Source organism: Elephas maximus, chromosome 1, assembly GCF_024166365.1.
Source record: "Elephas maximus indicus isolate mEleMax1 chromosome 1, mEleMax1 primary haplotype, whole genome shotgun sequence".
Lineage (NCBI taxonomy): Eukaryota > Metazoa > Chordata > Mammalia > Proboscidea > Elephantidae > Elephas > Elephas maximus.
The window spans coordinates 143,486,452-143,506,865 of NC_064819.1; the positions used below are offsets into that span (position 1 = coordinate 143,486,452).

Here is a 20,414-nt window from a genome sequence, read left to right on the forward strand (position 1 = left end):
TCAATAAAGTTGTATTTTACAGAGAAAGAGATTTTGTAAGAAGTGGGTGAGGGGGAAAAGTTCAGGGGCTCAGTTTTGGACATTTTGAGATTTAACATGCTTAGTCTCCTCGTGCTGCTGTAGCACAATTTCACCAGTGGGTGTCTTTAAAGAACAGAAGGGTACTTTCTCACAGTTCTGGAGGCGAAATGTCTGAATCAAGGTCTTGGCCATTTTGATTCCTTCCTTATTGGTACCCCTGGGCATTCCTTGGTTCCTCGGCAATCCTCACATGGCATCTGTCTTCCCAAGTTTGATTGTGTATGTTTGCGTGTACAGGTGCGCATGCATGCCTCTGTGTTTAATCTGTTTTTGTCATTACTCATAAGTGATTTAGAACCCATCCTACTGGGGTGTCACCTGATTAACATAGCAAAGAAAACCCTATTTCCAAGACAGGATTACATCCACAGGATAGGATTCCAATACATATTTTGGGGGGACACTATTAAATCTATAAGGAGTGCCTTATTAGACATTTAAGTGAAGATACTACATAGACAATGGATATACGCGTCTGGAGTTCAGGGGAGAGAGTTCAGCTGGAGTTAAAATTTTGGAAGTCCTTAACACAGAGATGGTATTTAGAGATACAAGACTGGAGGAAATCAACAAAAGAGTGTACAGAGTATTAAAGTAAGGTTATTCAGCAGTAATATTTTCAGGAAAATGCAAATTCTTAGATCAGGTCCCAAAGAGATCAACAAGAATTGGTAGAATAATGAATTCCTTCCAGCTAAAAGCAGTGTTAGATGCAAAGGTACAGAGATGGGATTAGCCAATCGTGGTACAGCACATCATTTTATTCCAATGAAGCAAAAATACATAGCTAGCAGATATGGAAAGATGTGTGAAGTGACAGGTTCCCATGCCGACCGGTGGCTACCCAGAGCTGAGAATCATTAGGTTGTAAGACCAGCCTGTGAGTTAACAAGTGACAGCTGCAGTTTCTTACACATTGACAAAACCAACCAATCTGTCCTATCATAGAGCATTTGTCATAATGCTGGCATAAGAGAGGCGCCTCCTCTGTTCCACAGATGAAGAGCCAGGATCCAGGAAGGAACTTTGCCCTGGACCACACTGCCGCTTAGCTGCAATCCTGTACCAGTTTAGATTACTGGGAGGTACTCCTTCCCTAGGGAAACCTGAGCCTTCATGTGGGGCGCACTTGGAGGCAGTTGATGAAAGGCGCGTTCAGGCAAGGAAACCGTGATGGATGTGTGAATTCTGCAAATAATTTTGACAAAGGAGAAGGCCTTGGCTTGAAGACTAAACAAGGAGTCATTTAAGGACGGGGAAGGGCATAACTGAAAACTTAAGAACAAACAGCATTAAGATATTTGAGCCAGGGGCAGGTTGAATGTAGCGCTGTGAAAGATAATTTTCTGCCACGTCCTCCCTAAGGCTCGGTAGCGAGGAGCCTAAGGACAAGGATGTGAGGTGGCAGTGGGGATGAAGAGTCCAGTCACGGTGCGTCTTTTAGGTCTTCATCTTAGAAGACTACTATCATTTTAGGAGCAGCCATCCCCGCCCCATCTTCCTCTCGCCGGGTAACTCTGCCAGGGAGTGGCTTTCTCCCTGACAATATCGGGCCTGGTTAAACTGGAAGGTGCAGGAAAATCGTCACACGGGCACCCTGGAAACGCCCAAGAACGCTACGCCACCTCAGGCACCTCCCCGGCAGCTCACCGCCCCGAGCCGGGATCGCCGGCTGCAGAGGAAGGGGCGGGGCCGACGTAACGCGCCGATCGAGACCGACGCGTCCACGTAACTTGTTCCAGCCAATAGGAGGCCGCAGCGTCAACGGCAGGGAAATTCAAACGTGTTTGTGGGTGAGGGCTTGGGTTCCATCTTTTATTCTCCTTAACTCTGCTTCCTGGCCTTGAGTTGTGCCTCGCGGATGCACGGAGGAACCGCGGCGGCAGGTGTGTGGGCGCTTTGTGCGCGGGTCGGTGAGGGATGGGTGCAAGGCAGGGGTGGTTCGGAGCCGGGTGGGCCACGCAGGCCGTGCCTAGACCAGCCGAAGGGGAAAGGGAGATGTCGCTGCCTCCTCCCTTCTGTTGGTCGGTGCAAGAGATTTTGTTGAGAACCCAGGAAGAAAGAGGTGGGTGTGGACCCCGCTGGGAAGAGGGCCTTGGCGGGGCACCTGGAGAGAGGCCAGGACACACGGGCTCCTCTCCCAAAAGACACTACCTCTCACGTTTAGTGGGGTTAGGACGGCGAGAGGAAGTGGTGGGAGTGTTCGTACAGTTTTACCTTTGGAACCCGAGGTGGGGGTGATACATTGTTGCCCCGGTTCATTGCCGTTTTTTCATTGGGCGATCGTGGAAATCGGTGACCGGGTTCTTGGGTTCATGTTTGAGAATCACAATGATGGGATTGAGAGGTAGGAAGACTAGAGACATTTGGGTGACCAAACACCACGATATGCAGATGAGCAAGTGCACAGTATTACACGAGTACAATAGATTCTTAGTATTAAAAAAAAAAAATAGAATGATTAAAATAGTAAATCATGATTCTCCCAGATATGCACACGAACAAACCTGCTGAAACACCATTTATCAACAAGATGCTGTGATGGTGTATTATGCTGTGCTTTGAAAACACTTACAAAGTGAAGATTTACTCGCATGAAGCAGATGAATAAAGGAATGGTTGTTCTAACTACCGGAAGGATTCTTTATTTCTCTAAGTTACTGCCGAATCCAAGCAAACACTCCATCGCGTTTTTAAAAATATGACTAAATTTGCAGATCGATGACCCAAGAAAATAATTCCAGAAAAAGAATAAAGGGAAGGCATTCAGCGAGTAGAAGAAAATTTAAAGGGGGACAACAGCTTCTGTGTTGTACAATGGGTAAAATTTTATTGAGGAGAAAGGCATATATTGTCTATCTGGAAACTTTGCTGGGTTAATTACAAAGACGTATCCTTTTTTGTGTACATAGCTCCACAAATACTACGCAGATAATATGTGAGTTTACATGTGTTCACAAAAGCAATATTTTAGAGCCATCTGCATTCTAAAAGGCTAATTTTGACATTTCTTTCCCCCCTTTGGTGCCAGTATAAATCCGAATTATGACTAAGTTCAGTGTTTTTTTTTTTTTCCTTAGAAATGGAGGCTGAGGATTTAAGTGGCAGAGAATTGACAATTGATTCCATAATGAACAAAGTGAGAGATATTAAAAATAAATTTAAAAACGAAGACCTTACTGATGAACTAAGCTTGAGTAAAATCTCTGCTGATACAACAGGTGAGTTTTTGTTTCCTTTTAAAGTAGTAACATTATGGAGTGCCCTCTAAGGTAAAGGAATGGCATATCAATAACCACTGTGTGTCACATAATGTAATTTTCTTAAAAATTGATGGTTACCTATTAGAGTACCAACTTTATATTTTAATCCTAATTTTCTGCTATCTTACAAAAGGAAATTTAACATCATTTGTTACCATGTGCTCAGAAGTAGTTTTCTTAACTCTTCCATTATTGTCAGCTGCCATTTCTGGTAGTGTGCCTGTCACCAATAGATATACCTTCCCCCCTACCTCCACCCCCCATTTTTTGGTATAAACTGAGAAAGCCTCACAAATCTTTAATAAAATTGTGTATGAATGTTACAAGCTCAATTTTTGATTTGGAAAATCTTCCTTTTACTCCCTTGGTCTTTTTTCCTATTGTCCCTTTCTGACTCTGCTGCAGCCACAGTGACTTCCCTGACGTCTTCTTATATTCCAAACCAGCTCCTACCACAAGGCCTTTAACCTTGCCCTCTGCTAGGGCACTGCTCCCCAGATATCTGCCCAGTTTCTCAACTCCTGCAGGTCTTTGTTCAAATGTCATCTGAATTAGGACTTCCCTCACCTACCTATTTAAAATAGCCTGCAGGAATGGGGGTGGGTTCCCTATCTTTCCTCTCTGTATTTTTCTCCATAGCAGTAATCACCTTATATATAATTTGCTCATGTGTTTGCATGTTGTCTGTCTCCTCTGCTAGAATATGAGCTCCATGTTCACAGGGGTTCTTATCTGTTTTGTTCAGTGTTATAACCACAGAGCTTAGAATGATGCCTGACACGGAAATATTTATTGAATGATGAATGAATGGAAGTGCCCAAAGTTTAATACCTTTGCGGAAGGTATTAGTTTAGAAGCCTAATTCTTTATTTCAAATTGTTGAGGTCATATGAAAAGTTACTTTTGGGTAAATTTGTTATTTCTATACTAACCACCGCATGGATGAGAGATTAAAAATAAATGGAAGAACCTGTAATCCAGTCAGTTTTGCAGACCACTTTCCCTTGAAACAACCTAGAAACTGATGCTTTGGTGTAAAGCATACTCTAATGTATGTATTCGAGTAGCTCTAACAAAGCTTGTACACCAAGGCAGCTGAGTCCTTATTATATCCCATCGATCCTTAACTACTTGCTTTGAGTCAGTTCCGACTCACGGCGACCCATGTGTGTCAGAGTAGAACTGTGTTCCATAGGGTTTTTAATGATTGATATTTTGGGAGTAGATCACCAGGCCTTTCTTCTGAGGGCTCTCTGGGTGGACTGAAAGCATCAGCCTTTCAGTTAGCAACCAAGGGCATTAACCATTTGCACCACCCAGGGCCTCCCACTGATCCTTGTTATTGTTGTTAGGTGCCAGTGAGGCAATTTCAACACATATCAACCTCAAAACTGTATATACTTAACATATATTGATAATTGTGATTTAAGACATTACATTAAGTATTGAGGAAGATTCAAAGCTGATTTTCTTTCTAGATTAGGAGAATTTTCTATGCTGTTTGCTGGGCATCATATGAATACTAACGTGTTAAAGACAAATGCTCTAAGTGTTGAATAGAGGAAGAATAGGATTACTTAGAGGCATACGGAATACATCTGCAAAGACGCAGATGGGGAAATGTGTTTTGTAGACATCTTACAGACTAATTTGCTAGGAAAGCAATAGGAGGCAAAACTGGAAAATGAAGCTATCATCAAACCAGATTAAATTTAAAATGAAAGAGCAAAGTTGTGAATGTGCTATGGTTTGGTAAAAAGCAGAGATGGTAATTTTGTTTGCTAAAGATTTAGTCCTCGTTAAAGGTAACTGAAACTGATAGAAGGAACGATAATTTCTCTGAGAAATCTGAGTTTAATGATGTTTACTGAACTGACTCAATGGCACCTAACAACAACGATGGTGTTTACTAATAACTAAAATATCATGAACAGGAAACTGACAGTTTGTGTTATCTTTATAAAACCACTATAGGAAATAAGTACATTACAGTGTGAAAATTATGTGTGGAGATGATTGTTTTTCCATAGGTTGCAGTTCCACAGAGAGAAAATAGGGACATGGGTCCTATAAGTTCTGAATGTGTAGACCACAGTAGTAAAGATGTGGTTTGGGTTAGAAGTGAATGCAAGTCTAATAGTTTGGTGATGGATAAATGTGGATAGTAGGGCCAAAGGGGGCATAAAAAAATGCCTGTGAGTTTGTGGGACCATGAAATTGGCAGGGCCTCTAAGAGAAATGAAAGAGCCCTGATGGCACAGTGGCTAAGTGCTTGACTGCTAACAAAAAGGTTGATGGTTCGAACCCACAAGCCACTCTGTGGGAGAAAGATGTGGCAGTCTGCTTCCATAAAGATTACAGCCTTAGAAACCCTTTGGGATAGTTCTGCTCTGTCCTATAGGGTCACTATGTGTCGGAATCGAGTTGGTTGCAGTGGGGTTTGATCTACGAGAAAGGTAATTTGGAGAGGGAAGAAAATGATCATAGGAGTTTCTTACATTTGTAGAACTTTCTTTTTGATTGTTCTTAAAACAAGTTTGAGGTATATGGAGATAATATTGCATGGATGAGGTTGTAAAGAAGGTTATGTTGGGTCCAGAGCAACAAGTTTCTAAAATTTTAATAAGTCATAAATGATGAATTTTCCAAGAAAGATGGTACAGATAATGAGAGTCTCAGATTTTCTTTGGATAGTTAGGGTGCAAAAAATATTATAATTATGCTGTCACAGCATAAAATTATTTAAACTTTTTATGTATAAAATTTAAGTATAATCTCTTGCCCAGGCTTTAAGACCCTCTATCTCACCTTCAGTCTACTCTTTAAAAATTTGAGGTTATTACTGTCTGTCAACACCACTAAACATTTTTTACATCTTTAGAACACATAAATATTAAAAATCTCAAATTGCATATGGCTTTTTAAAAAGCTACTTGTAAAAAAAAAAATCTATTTCCAAACTTCTTCTTTCCTTGAAAAAACATAGATGTTTGGAGTAAAATTTGCCCTCATAAATATATATTTGTAATAAATAAGTTGCTTATATTTATATGAATTGTTAAGATTTTAAAAAAGTATTGCAAGGAGTTTGCATTGATACCGAGAGTATAAATACTTTAATTTGAGGGAAAAGTGCAATTTGGCATTTTAAGTCTTGCTTTTGTTGTGATGTATTTTTTCTCGTTATTCAGATAACTCGGGAACTGAACACCAAATTATGATGATGGCAAATAACCCAGAGGACTGGTTGAATTTGTTGCTCAAATTGGAGAAAAACAGTGTCCCCCTAAATGATGCCCTTTTAAATAAACTGATTGGTCGTTACAGTCAAGCAATTGAATCACTTCCTCCAGATAAATATGGCCAAAATGAGAGTTTTGCTCGAATCCAAGTGAGATTTGCTGAATTGAAAGCGTAAGTATTGACGTTTTAACTACATTTCACCAATTAGGTTGCATAATACATAACTACATTACAAAGAAGTAGATTGAAAACATGTTGCCAAGATTCCTTATAAGAAAATATATACGTATTTGTTTATATGTATATATAAAACCAAATCCTTTGTTTATAATTAAAACGGGATTAATGTAAATTTTCTTTACTATGTACATATTTCCACAAAAGTTACTAGGCTCTGCCTAGGAAGAATTTAAAAAATAGCTCATTGGCATTTAATATTACACGCAAAGAAAAGCAGCATGCCTTGTCTTTTGGAAAATAGAATGAGAAGTTATCAAATTTAGATAGCTCTGTCCTTTTCCTTAAAATTTGGCTTTGAAATCTTTGTTACAATATTTTACAGTATTCAAGAGCCAGATGATGCACGTGACTACTTTCAGATGGCCAGAGCAAACTGCAAGAAATTTGCTTTTGTGCATATATCTTTCGCACAGTTTGAACTATCACAAGGTAATCTGAAAATGTCAAGTCCAAATTTTAAATAAAAGATAGTTTTCTATGTAACTTATATTCTAATATTAAATATATGAAGTGGACATTTGAGGCAAAGGCATTAAAGTTGATCAGATAAGAATATGGGGGAAGAATGCCACCTAAGGATAAATGCAGAGGATATTTGTTACACTAGCTCTTCCACTTGTTAGGTGTAATAACGGGAAATAAACATGTGCATCATGCCTGTGTTGTTAGTTAGAATCACGAAGTAGCTAAAGAAAAGTAGCTTCTTCACTGAGTATTTGTGGGATGAAGGACATAAATCATTCAAGCTAGAACTTAGATAGGCTTTCCTATGCTTTGGTTTCATAGCACCAAAGTATACATTAAAATATACTTACAGCATTCATTAAATGGTCGTTGTCCTTTATAAAAGTAAACTGTAAAAAAAGAAAAAACCATAGAAGCTTATATTTCTTATAATTCTACTGGTTGAATTTGTTGCTCAAATTAGAGAAAAACACTGTCTCCCTAAATGATGCCCCTTTTAAATAAATTGATTCTTATAACTTGGTTCTTAGTAATGTGAACCTTTGGGTAAGACCAGAGTAATCTCTTCCTCAGACATCTTTAGCCAGCTCAGCCATTCCTTACTCTCTTTTCTTTTTCTCATTTTATTTGCTGAGGCCTCTGGCTCCACCCTCAGTCTGCTTTCTGACTGCGTGTTTTGATTATCCCCCTGCCTTGCTCTGCTCCACCCTGATCCCATTTACCACCATCGATATATACATTGTCACTATTGCTGTGGCTCAGCCAGAACCCCCATGATGGTGGCAAGCCTCAGTCACTGGAGAGTAGTCCCCAGGATTGAAGTTGGAGAAAAGCATTGTGTAAGCTTTGAGAACCTTGAACTTCTGCATATTCAGATGATATCCTAATCCCAGTAACCTAAATTATTTTCTCCAATCTATCGTGTGTACCATCAGGTAACTATGTTTTAAAAATCATCCCTTTCCTACCTAGAAAAAAAATTCCTCCTTCTTGCTTGTGTTGTTGTTAGCTGCTGTCAAATTGATTTGGACTCATGGCAACCCCATGTGTGTAGAATAAAACTGCTCCATCGGGTATCAAGGCAGTGATCTTTCAGAGCCAGATCGCCAAGCCTGTCTTCCAAGGTGCCTCTGAGTGAGTTCAAACTGCCAGCCTCATTAGGCTAGTAGTCGAGTGTTTACCAGTAACTGTTTTTACCACCTAGGGATTCCTTCTAAGTATAATCTCTTTGTCCAGGCTTTTTAAGACTCTTTACTCACCTTCATCCTACTTTTAAAAAATTGTCTATTGAGTTTTTTTTTTTTTTTACCTATACACCAAAAGGTAGCAGTGGCCTCAAGGTTAAAATTATGGCTATTTTGAGCAGGATTAATAGATAGGCTTCCAGGAAATATATAACATCCCTGAAGTCCTATGCACAGTTTGGTGCATATGTCTATTTTTTAGGATATATAAAAATGGCATGGTATCAGACCTCCTCGTCTAACTTCAGGAGCAAGGAGAAGAATCAAGATCAGCAGCCTCAGCCCAAAGCTGACTCCTGTGAGGTGGAGGTCACACATACCCCCACCCTCCAACCCTTTTTACCAGTTCTGACATCAGCCATCACTCCCATGGCACTCTCTATTTCTCTGCAAGGTTCAATGATTCTTTGCAATGGCCACACAGAACTCACAAACCATACTCACAGTTATGGGGTTTATTAGGAAAGTAGCAGGTTACAGTTCAGGATCAGGAACAACTGAGGATACAGTTCTTCGATCAGGACAGCTTCTCAGCTGTGCCTGCAGGCTGGTCTCCCTCTCGGTCCTTGACCCCTGGTCCTTAGCCTGGCATCTGCCCGGCTCGTGCAAGTGTTACAAAGCTTTATCTCTGCCAGTAAGTATCTGGAGGTACCCCACTCCGCCAGGAAGCCTCCTGCCCAAAGGCGCTCGTCTCTCTAGCTCCTTGGGTTGGCAAGTCTAGCCTGCAGTCCTGTGCCACTGCTGTCTCTCTGCCATCTTCAGTGTTACAGCTCTCTGTCTTCTGTGTCTCGGAGGTTCTTGGCGCAGGGACAACAGGTCTAAAGAATGCGCTCCATTTCTGGCTCTTCTTCATGGTAGTGAGGTCCCCCTGCAAGGGTCCACATACCTTATTTGCATAATTCCATTCAATCATTTTGTGGGAGTTAGAAGACCATGACTAGAAGGGCCATATTATACTAATTCATTGTACTGCAGAATGGAGGACATTTCATAATTCTCTCAGCTTCTCAAAAAGGTCTGCGACCGTAATTAATAGGCTTCCTAATTGCTGGAATTGCTAGTTCTTTTGTAAACCTTTCTCTCTTTGTTGTCCTAAAATACTCAGTATATACAGTTTTACCAGTTCTCAGTAAATGTGAACTTAACCACTATCACATACATCCATATATATTCTCAAAATGTCTAAACTCTCAGAAGCCAGAGGCCATATCGTAATCATCTTTATACCTCCAGTGTATGTATAGCGTAGTCAGTGGTTCCAATAAAGTTTGGTATATATTCCTGTCAGATGTATGATATAAATATTTAATACTTGTAAATCCAATACTAGACTAAATATAATGGATGAGTTTGCAGCCGAAAGAAAATTTCTTTGGTAATATATCTGTAGTCAGGTAATTTTGTATTTTTGGGAATGGTGTGACTAAGTCTAGTAGCTAAAGATTAATCTTTATCATTACTTTTCTTGTTTACATGAATTCTTTTGATGAAGGATTCCTTTTAGCAAAAGGTTTCCAACTTTGGTTGATGATCCACAATCATTATGAATGATAAGTATTACTCTGTGTTATAGCAGATTGATGCTCTTAGGACTATTGTAACATCCAGGGATTAGGTCTCCCTTTCACTAAATTCCTCAGGTTTCTACTGTTCTAGTTGCTGTGTCCTCTGTAACTAACTGTAATAAAAGTTACACTTGTGAAGTGGACAATAGTAACAAACTAATAGAATTACGTATCACACAAGGAAGTCTTTCGCTGTGAATTGTTATCAGAAGAGAGTTGATTTACAGAACTAAGAAGTGAGAAATCACTTATTTGTGTAAAGAATAAAGTACGTGAACTTTGGGATAAATTTTGTTGCCTAAACCTTGTGAATTTTTCTCCCAGGTTCTGATGGATAAATGTCTGGATGGGTAAAGATTGCTGCATTAGAATGACATTTTCTTTTCACTTTGTTAGGTAATTTTAAAAAAAGTAAACAACTTCTTCATAAAGCAATAGGATGTGGAGCAGTACCAATAGAAATGTTGGAAATTGCCATAAAGAATTTAAACCTCCAAAAAAAGGAGCTGCTTTCAGAGGAGGAAAAGAAGAATTTAACAGGTAAACATATTAATGTGCATGAATATTTTTCTGTGATATGTAGTGCTGCAAATAAGGATTCAGAGTAATGTTTTATAGAAAAATATCATTTATGTAAAATGCTCAATATTTAAATTTTAGCTGTAAAAGAGAAAACATTTTTACAAGTAACTTACTACTCTTAAAATTTAACATTTTTTTTCTTGCTAATTAAACTCCTACTGATAGCACACTAAATACAACTTGATTAAGTAAGAGAGTGACATTTTGCTTTTAAAAATTTAGAGAATTGCCAATTACCCTAGGGAAACTTTTCCATAATTGAAGAGAATTTAAAGTGATAGTGAATTATCTTGATAACATCTTTATGTCTGCATATTTTATTTGGGGACAAATATTTGTTTTGAATTGGCTTTTTAAATATTCTTATTTGTGAGGTTTTTTTAAAATGATATTCCTTATGTCCTTACAAATTTAATAGATTTCAAAATTTTTGCAGTATCCACAATAATAACTGCCCAAGAATCATTCTTCAGTTCACACGGACATTTACAGAATAGGAACATCAACTGCGATTCCAGAGGACTGGCTACTAAGCCCAGGTTTTCGTATGGGTAAGGAAATGGAATCAGTTTTTTAAATGCATGTTATACATTTATATGTATATGTATGTGTACATGTATGTTTTTATGTAACAGTGATAATAGTGTTTAGCAGTAGAGTGGAAAAATACATGTTAATATTATTCTTTGAAAAATTGGGGTTTTTTTTTTTTTTCTGTTTAGAGAGAACATGCCCCCTCAAGATGCAGAAATAGCTCATAGAAATCCTTTGAAACAAATAAACAAAGCCAAACAGGTAAGTTATTTTCAGTCTACTTTGGTTAAGGTATTGGTGGTGAGGTCTTTATTTTCTAGTTGGTTACTAATCTTTTCAAAACATTTTTAGTCGTGCCCCTTTGGAAGAGTCCCAGTTAACCTTCTAAATAGCCCAGATTGTCATGTGAAGATGAGTGGTTCAGTTGTGCCAAGTTTTACAAAAAGGTATGGTTGAGTTTTGATTTTTTAATTATTTTTAGTACTTGAAGATTGATGGCAAAAAGGTCTTAAAGCCTTTTACCGGGTAATAGTAATTATGATTAAATTTTCATTCAATAGGAATAGCTACAGAGTCTGTAAATGCTGTCAGGAACAAAGAAATGAATGATGGATGAGTGAAGAAAATGATTTTATTTTGCTTTTTCACTTATTTAAAATACTCATTAAAGGAATTATTTTAAAAACTAGGGAAAATTACTAAGCCAATATGGAGCTTAAAAAACTATAAAAACCTCCCTGGGGTAAAAATACCTGATGGTTGAGTATATCTCACTTACGTTTAGCCTCTCTGATAGAATGTCTTCCTACTGTGTATGTGAGTCTCCATAGCAGAGGCTAAGGGAGGGCTGGTAACAATTTCTTTGTTTCAGCTAGTTCAAGGAGAAAAGCAGCTATCAGTGGGAAAGATCATTCATTCATTCATTTGCTTCGGGAGCCTAGCGCTTCAAGAAGTAAGGCAGGGTGGGTATAGATGAGTTATTGTTCATCACACATAATATGATCCCCTTCCTCCAATCTGGGTGTTTTTTACCTTAAAGGAAATGGGAATCTAGTATTCTAGCCCAGCTTAGGGAGAAAGCTTTTCTCGTCTAGACTTCTTAACTCTAACCATTATTTATAACCTGATTTTTATTGGAAAAGTCTCCTTAGATTCCAGGGAATCATTTTGCAAGTAAACTTTAGAAACACAGTTGAATTTTTTTTTTTTTTAAGTTGGTGTCTTCTATAATTAAACTCCTGTTTTACTTAGAGTTTGACTAAATATCACTATTACAAGAACATTTTGTTTGTCAAAGTTAAGCCCAAAAACTTTGTGAGGTAACTATTATCTCATCTTGCTCATCTCTATTTAAAATACTTAGCTGAAGAATAAAGGAGAATATTTCCCACTCCAAACAAAAAACAAAATCCAGTCATCTTCCTGGTGCCTGTTGTGATAGACATTATGCTAGGCACTGTGGGCGCTACAAAAAAGTTCATACCCTAGCTGTCATTTAGCTACTTGTAGTCTGAAACATAGTTTCACCTATGTATTGCTTTCCCCTTTTCCTTTCCCACATCATACCTTAACTCTAGGTGTTACTTATGTAATGAAGAAGTAGGCAATCACTCATCTCTTTATCACTTTTGTCATCGTCCATTATCTAATTTTTTTTAGCATACTCACACTTATACTAAAATCGTGTCATTTTTAAAAATGTAGTTTTAAGAAGTTTTTTCAGTTAAATCGTGTATTGTTAAAAATCCAGTTTTCAAAATGAATAAAATTAATTCATTAAAAGGATTAGTTTTAAATTAGGTACTTTTTTTTGTGGGTAATAGACAGACCTCTGGATCAGAATGCCGAGATTTGAGTGTGCCTGGATCTAAATCGAGTGGAAATGATTCCTGTGAATTGAGAAATTTAAAGGTATTTCAATTGTTAAACCATTACATGCAGCAAAGGTTTCTGATGCAGGCTCCATGAAACTTGCCTGAGGAAAGGGTCCACAGCTTATATGATGTTTACAGCAATGTTCCTGATGCCCCAAGAGGTACAGCACCACCAATGGGAAGTGGTGTAGAAGTGCTAGATGGCTTCTCCGAGACTAAGGTGGTAGAGTAATTATTATGTATATTTGTAGGCAGATTAATTGGCCTAGGTTTGGTAATAGTTGGGGGAGCCTTCTCCCTAGGTTTTGTTTGCTTGTGTGTTTAATCATCTAATTCTGGCAAGCATCTTTGACAAAATTCCGAGAGTAAACTGTGGTGGAGGGCAGAGGTCAGGGCTTAGGTAATCAACCCTGACTTCCTGCTATGACAGCAACTTTGTATGAACTTCCAAGACAGAAAACAATTACAGGCCCTGGAGTGCTTTGATTTTTAAGGGTTATACTTTTCTATTGTACTTGACTTCATCCCTTGGCATCAAGATGTGTATCTTTTCATTTTTATATTTGTACTGTCTATCTCAGAAGGTTTATGCTTTAAAATACTGCTACAAATATTCATTTTTGACTAATGCTTTTTTTTTATGGATAAAATTACAATCACAGTAAAAAACTTGCTTAAATTTTTCTCATGTCGTAAGGCACGTGCTATGTTTGATTCAAACTTTATCTCTTTTTAAGTGAATATAATTTAGTACTTGATTAATATGTCCATTGAAAGCACATCAGCCAGATTTATTATGGTCATGGCCCTTTTTATTGCACTAATCAATAATTCAGGAAGTTAATCTTTGCTGTGAGTTTGTGAGTCTACATATGATTATACTAGATAATTTTCCTAGCAATCTTTTCACACTAATGAGACTTGAATATATTGAATAGTAAGACAAATTATTACTACTTCTGTTTATGGGACTGTATTTGTTATGTTCTTTTCATGGAGTCTCTTCAAAGTATCCGTTCCAAGGAGCATCTGCTGTCAGATGAGAAAAGTTCTGAGCTTACTGCAAATTCAATAACCCTGAAAAATAAAACCGAATCAAGTCTTCTAACTAAATTAGAAGGTAAGAGTGATAAAATAGATAGGGTTCTTTAATTAAGGAAACCACTTGTTTTTTTATTTTGCTTGAGAAAGAAGATAAGCCACCTAAGAATTAACATTGTAAGCGTGTGTCTGTGTACCTTTATCTTTGTATTCCAGTTGATTTGAAGTATACAGAATGTATGAAAAGTATTGTATCCTCTAGCAAACAAAGTTTAATTTGCCTAAAACTTACGTAAAGTTGCATAGAGAAGGGAGAGTACAATGGAGCTGAGTTATTTTTCTTAGTTAGCTTGACAAATATTCTTTCTGGAAAGGACACAGAAGCTCTACTTATGTAACAATCCTGTTTCGTCTTATACCAAACATTGATTTTCTGCTGTGTGAGTACTATGATAAATGCTCTTAAAAAAAAATCAAGCCCGTTGCCGTCAAGTGGATTATGGCTTACAGCAACCCTATAGGACAAAGTAGAACTGCCCCATAGAGTTTCTATAGCTGTAATCTTTACAGAAGCAGGTTGCCATTTTTTTTTTCCTGCAGAATGGCTGGTGAGTTTGAACTGCCAACCTTTCAGTCAGCAGCCGAGTGCTTAACCACTGCCACCAGGGCTCCTTGATAAATGATCTGTTGTTAGGTGCCATTGAGTCGGTTCTGACTCATAGTGAGTACGACAGAGTAGAACCGCCCCATAGGGTTTCCAAGGAGTGGCTGGAGGATTTGAACTACTGACCTTTTGGTTAGCAGCCAAGCTCTTAACTACTATGCCACCAGGGCTTCAATATAAATAATATATGTATATATATATAATAAATGTAAATGTTCTAAGGGTATGTAAGTGAATGAGACAGGATTCCTAGGAGGGTACAATCCAGTGTGGGAAATATGCTGATAAATATAATGCTGGATAGAGCATAAAGAGTATACTGAAAACCACATAAGTAAAATGCTATGAGAATTCAAAGGAAGGAGGAATTTAAGGGGCTAATTTGGCTTAGGGAAAATAAAATATTTTGTGGAGGAGACGAGATTTGAAGAATTATTAGGATTTAAATAGGGAGAAATAACAGTAATAAGAGTATTTCCGATGGAGAGACTAGCATAAGCAAAGAATAAAACATTTTAGGAGTGAGATGGTCCAGTAACACTGAAACCTGTATAAAGCAAAAAAAACCAAACCCGTAGCCATTGAGTCAATTCCAACTCATAGTGACCCTATATAAAAACCAAAAAAACCAAACCCATTGCTGTCGAGTCACTTCCAACTCATAGCGACCCTATGGGTCAGAGTAGACCTGCCCCGTAGGGTTTCCAAGGAGTGCCTGGTGGATTTGAACCACTGACCTTTTGGTTAGCAGCCGTAGCACTTAACCGCTATGCCACCAGGGTTTCCAACCCTGTATAGAAGTAGGAAATAATACTTCGCCAACTTTGAATGTGAAGCTTGAATTTTTATTTTTTAGATGACAGGATACCATTAAAGATACTTGAACACAATCGTGAATAGGACAATCATTGTTAAGACAAAGGTTGCCAGATTGGATGTAATTTTTTTTTTTTTTTATTAGGACTCGAGGAACTTAGGGACAAGGTTTGCCTAAAATTTGTTATGATAATACCCGGTACTTTCCCAGTTTTTGCCCTGAAAGTTGTGAATCCCATTAAAGTCCTCAGTCCAAGGCAAACTGAGACAATTGGTCACCCCAGAATAGTTTTTTTGCTATTATTTTGATTGGAAACAAATTCCTATTCCTAGTATTAGGAGAAACTTTTTATTTTCATGGTATCTATTAAAAACTGGTATGATTGAGAAATAATTATCAAATGTGCTCATTAATAGTACTCATCTAACATCTGTTTTTAACTGAATGCTTGTTGAGTGCCTAAAGTATGCCAATAATACTTTTTTATATAGTATGCATACAATCAGAGAAGTGTCCAAATCATAAAAATATAGCCTGATGAAATATCACAAGTGAATATACACACTTGTAACCAATAAACCCAAAACCAAACCCAGTGCCGTTGAGTCGATTCCGACTCATAGCGACCCTATAGGATAGAGTAGAACTGCCCCATAGAGTTTCCAAGGAGCACCTGGTGGATTCAAACCGCCAACCCTTTGGTCAGCAGCCGTAGCTTGTAACCAATACTCAAGTTAAAAAAAATAGGCCATTACAGCACTCTCATAACCTCCTCAGACCTCTCCCAATCAATACCCTCTCTCTCCTCTCAAATGTAATCACTATTCTGACTTCTAACCCCATAGATTAATTTTGCCTGTTTTTAAACTTTGTAGAAATGAAATAACAGTATGTACTCTTTTGTGTGCTTTAAAAAAAAAAAAAAATTATTTTTTTATTGTTTGGGGAATTCATTCATGTTGTTGCTGTAGCTAGTTTGGATTTTTATTGCCATGTAGTATTTAATTGTATGGATATACTACAATTTGTTTTTACAAATGGCCAAGGATAACAGTTTCTGTCTGTAATGACTAATGCTGCTATGAGTATTCTTATGTCTTTTGGTTCACATATCTATGCATTTCTATTGAGTGTATTCAGAGTGGGATTGCTGGGTCACAGCTTTAGTTGATAGTGTCAAACAGTTTTCTAAAATGGATGTACTGACCCTCTACCAGCAGGCCTGTTGCTCTTGCTCCAATCCTTGTATTTCAGTTTTTAATTTGAGTCATTCTGATGCTGTTAAGTGGTTTTCTCATTGTGATTTTAATTTTCATTTTCCCCACGACTAATGATGTTGAACATCTTTTCATATGTTTATTGGCTATCTGGATATCCTTTTGCAAAGTGCTTATTTGAGTCTCTTGCCAACTTTTCTATTGGATTTTCTTTCTTATTTTTAGGATATTTATATAATCTAGATACAAATCCTTTGTTGTATGTGTCTATTATAAGTAACTTCTCACATCAAGTAGTGAAGGTTTTTGATGAAAATAAGTTCTTAATTTTAATACAGCTAAATTTCATTAATCTTTCCTTTTGTGATGAGTGCTTTCTGTGTGTTTTTAAACAAATCTTTCCGTATACTAAGGTCATAAATAAATATGTCTACTTTTTTTTTTTTCCAGAAACTATTTTACCTGTTATATATTTTAGCCACCCAGGAACCAGTATGTATATGTATATACATATATATATATGTTTATACATGCACATACATAATGCTTACAAAAATAACGTGTAGGGGGTTGTGTGGTTGGAAAAGAAACATACGACGCATGTGCTATTTGCATAAAAATATGGTAGAGTCCCTGGGTGGCGCATGCAGTTTACATAGGGCTACCAACCAAAAGATTGGCAGTTTGAACCCACCCAGATTATAGCCATGAAAACCCTGTGGAGCACAGTTCAACTCGGAAGCGTATGGGGTTGCCGTGACTGGAATCCAGTCAATGGCAATGGGTTTGGTTTGGTTTGGTTTTATATATACATATATATTCTACCTGAATTTAACATTTGTGTATGTGTAAGATCAAGGATCAAGATTCTTCCCCCCACCCCACCAATGTAGATATCCAATTGACCCAGCAGCTTTTATTGAAAAAAATTATCTTTTCCCCTCACTGTTGTTGGAAATTCTATATGTGGTGTCTGGTTTTAGATGCTTTATTCCATAGTTCTTTTTGTCCTTGTATTAATACTGTCTTAATTACTGCAGCTTCTTAAGTGTCAGTATCTGGTAGTGTAAATTTTTCAACTTGTTTGCCTTCAAGCTTATTTTGGTTAGTCTAGGTCTTTTGGATATCTATACAAATACTAGAATCCATTTGTCTGTTTTCACTAAAAAAATGGAATCTTCATTGATATTTAGTTGAAGCTATAAAGCAAGTTGGGAAGAACTGATATCTTTATGATTGGATTTTCCAGTCCTTGAACATAGTATATCCCTTCATTTAATAGTCTTTACAAAACATTATTGAGAGTGGTTTTCTACTTGGAGATTTTGCACGTCTTTTGTGAGATTTACCCCTAGATATATGATTTTTTTGATGCTTTGGTAATAAATGATATCTTTTTTTCCCTTAATATAGCCTCTCCTTGTTTGTTGCTAGTATACGTAAATACGATTGACTTTTAGATACTGACCTTAGACACAATGACATTGCTCAGTTCACTGATTTAATTCTAATAGTTCTCCTGTAGTTTCTTTGGATTTTTCCATGTATCACAGTCACGTTGTTTGAGAATAATATAACTTTTATTTTCCTTTCCAATCTTAATATCTTTCATTTATTTTCTTTATCGTGTTGTACTTGTTAAGACCTCTGGTATAATGATGAATAGAAAGGATGATTAAAAAAAAAAAAAACTGACTAAACCTGTTCCCATCAAGTTGATTTTGACTCAGAGTGACCCTATAGGACAAGGTGAAACTGCCCCATAGGGTTTCCAAGGAGCGGCTGTTGGATTCGAACTGCCAGTCTTTTTGGTTAGCTGCCCAGCTCTTAACGACTGTACCACCAGGGCTTCAGAAGGAATGATAGATAGGTGGCGTTATTGTCTTACTCTTTATTTTAAGGAGAAAGCTTTTAATATTTTACTCATTGTATGATGATTGCTATAAATTTTTATAGCTATTCCTTATTGAATGAGTTCTATTTACCTGGATTACTAATTATTTGGTTGGATGACTGGATGTTGAATTTTGTCAAATGCTTTTTCTGCATCTGTTGAGTTGATTGTATATCCTCTTTTTTCTGTTATTATGATTAAATGTATTGATTTTAAGATATTAAGCCAATTGGTATTTAGGAATAAACTCAATTTGATTGTAATTTATTATCCCTTTTTTATATCACTAACTAATATTTTGTTTAAGATTTTTGCATTTATGATCAAAACAGATAAGCAGAATAGAACTTTTATATTCATGGGATGTTAAATAATATTATTGAAGCTCTTTTGTTCGTAGATACTTAGTAGTAAATTACAGGCTAGTAAAGGGTAAAATTTTTTATGTGGAAACAGTAGTCTATGAAAATGGTGAAGTAGCTTTTCTTTATTAGTTAGACTTTAAAACATATAAAATATATTATAAAATTTTTACTTTTGTGCATGTATAAGGGTAAAGACTCCCTCAACCCAGACTAGAGGCATTTAAATCCAGACTGGTCTCTGACAATGTTCTAGATAAGAATTTAGGAAGGTGGCTATGTTGCACATTTATAAAACCAACTTCTTAAAGGCAAATTGTCAGTGTTTGGCCTAAGGCTTTTAGTTTTTCTTTGTATTTTCAGAGCAGTTTGTAACATGTTCTCTTGTTTAGGTTTCACTTTATTATTATCAAATATTATTCTTCCCTTTTGATAACAACATATACAATTTCAGAAACTAAAGAGCCTCAAGAACCAAAGGTTCCAGAAAGTAACCAGAAACAATTACAATCTAAGAGAAAGTCAGAATGTGTAAACCAAAATCCTGCTGCATCTTCAAATCAGTGGCAGATTCTAGAGACAATCCGAAAGGTTGATACAGAGGTAACGTTTTTCCCCTAAGTATTTTTTTTATGTGACATTGCCATTGTTTGTAGTCTGTCTCTGAAGTATGATGGTCATATTAAGTATGTTTTCCTCTGTTATTAAGTGCTTGTGCATCATATTTAGTAGAATAGTTTATTTAAAGGAGATTTTTTGCCCTTCACAAAATAACAATCAGTCACAGTCATAGGTTAAGTAAGAGTATATATGTCAAGCTGGTTTCTTTTCTGTTTTTCATAGTGTTTCTAGTTTACTGATAAACTAGTGCTGGGGTCAGCAAACTACAGCCAGTGGGCCAAATCTAGTCTGCCACCTTTTTCTATAAAGTTTAGTTGGAACACAGCCTGCTCGTTAGTTTACCTGTTGCTGCTTTTGCACTACCACAGTAGAGTAGTTGCGGTAGAGATCATTTGTCTGGCAGAGCCTAAAGTGTTTATTCTCACCTGCACAAAAAAGATAAGCTGACCCCTGAACTAGTGCAGTGTTGTACCAAAACATTTGACAATTTATTGTGTGTGTGTTTGTAACAGTTTGAATGGTCATTCACAACGGCTTAGGGGCCATTTTCAGAAGGAATGATGTGGTAGACACTGGAGAACGACACGTACAGTCCATTGCCGTCCCTCCTCACCATTTCTTTTCAGTGATTTATTGAGAAGACAGTAAAGGCCTTATATTTTAACTCAGTGATTCTCAAACAAGGAGCCCTGGTGGTGCAGTAGTTA

The 20,414-nt window shown here is 37.1% G+C and overlaps 1 protein-coding gene across 2 annotated transcripts in view; it reads left to right on the forward strand.

The window, feature by feature from the left end:
- The first annotated feature begins 1,868 nt into the window (after nt 1-1,868).
- Nucleotides 1,869-20,414, forward strand: part of TTK (TTK protein kinase) — a 49,442-nt gene continuing 30,896 nt past the window's right edge. For both annotated transcript variants that reach the window (XM_049896042.1, XM_049896050.1), the window contains exons 1-11: nt 1,869-1,967; nt 3,162-3,302; nt 6,536-6,758; nt 7,150-7,256; nt 10,498-10,641; nt 11,120-11,234; nt 11,406-11,478; nt 11,569-11,663; nt 13,041-13,128; nt 14,091-14,211; nt 19,541-19,689. In XM_049896042.1, coding sequence (XP_049751999.1) covers nt 1,943-1,967; nt 3,162-3,302; nt 6,536-6,758; nt 7,150-7,256; nt 10,498-10,641; nt 11,120-11,234; nt 11,406-11,478; nt 11,569-11,663; nt 13,041-13,128; nt 14,091-14,211; nt 19,541-19,689 — 1,281 coding nt within the window. In that variant the 5' untranslated portion in view covers nt 1,869-1,942. The remainder of the gene's footprint in view (nt 1,968-3,161; nt 3,303-6,535; nt 6,759-7,149; nt 7,257-10,497; nt 10,642-11,119; nt 11,235-11,405; nt 11,479-11,568; nt 11,664-13,040; nt 13,129-14,090; nt 14,212-19,540; nt 19,690-20,414) is intronic.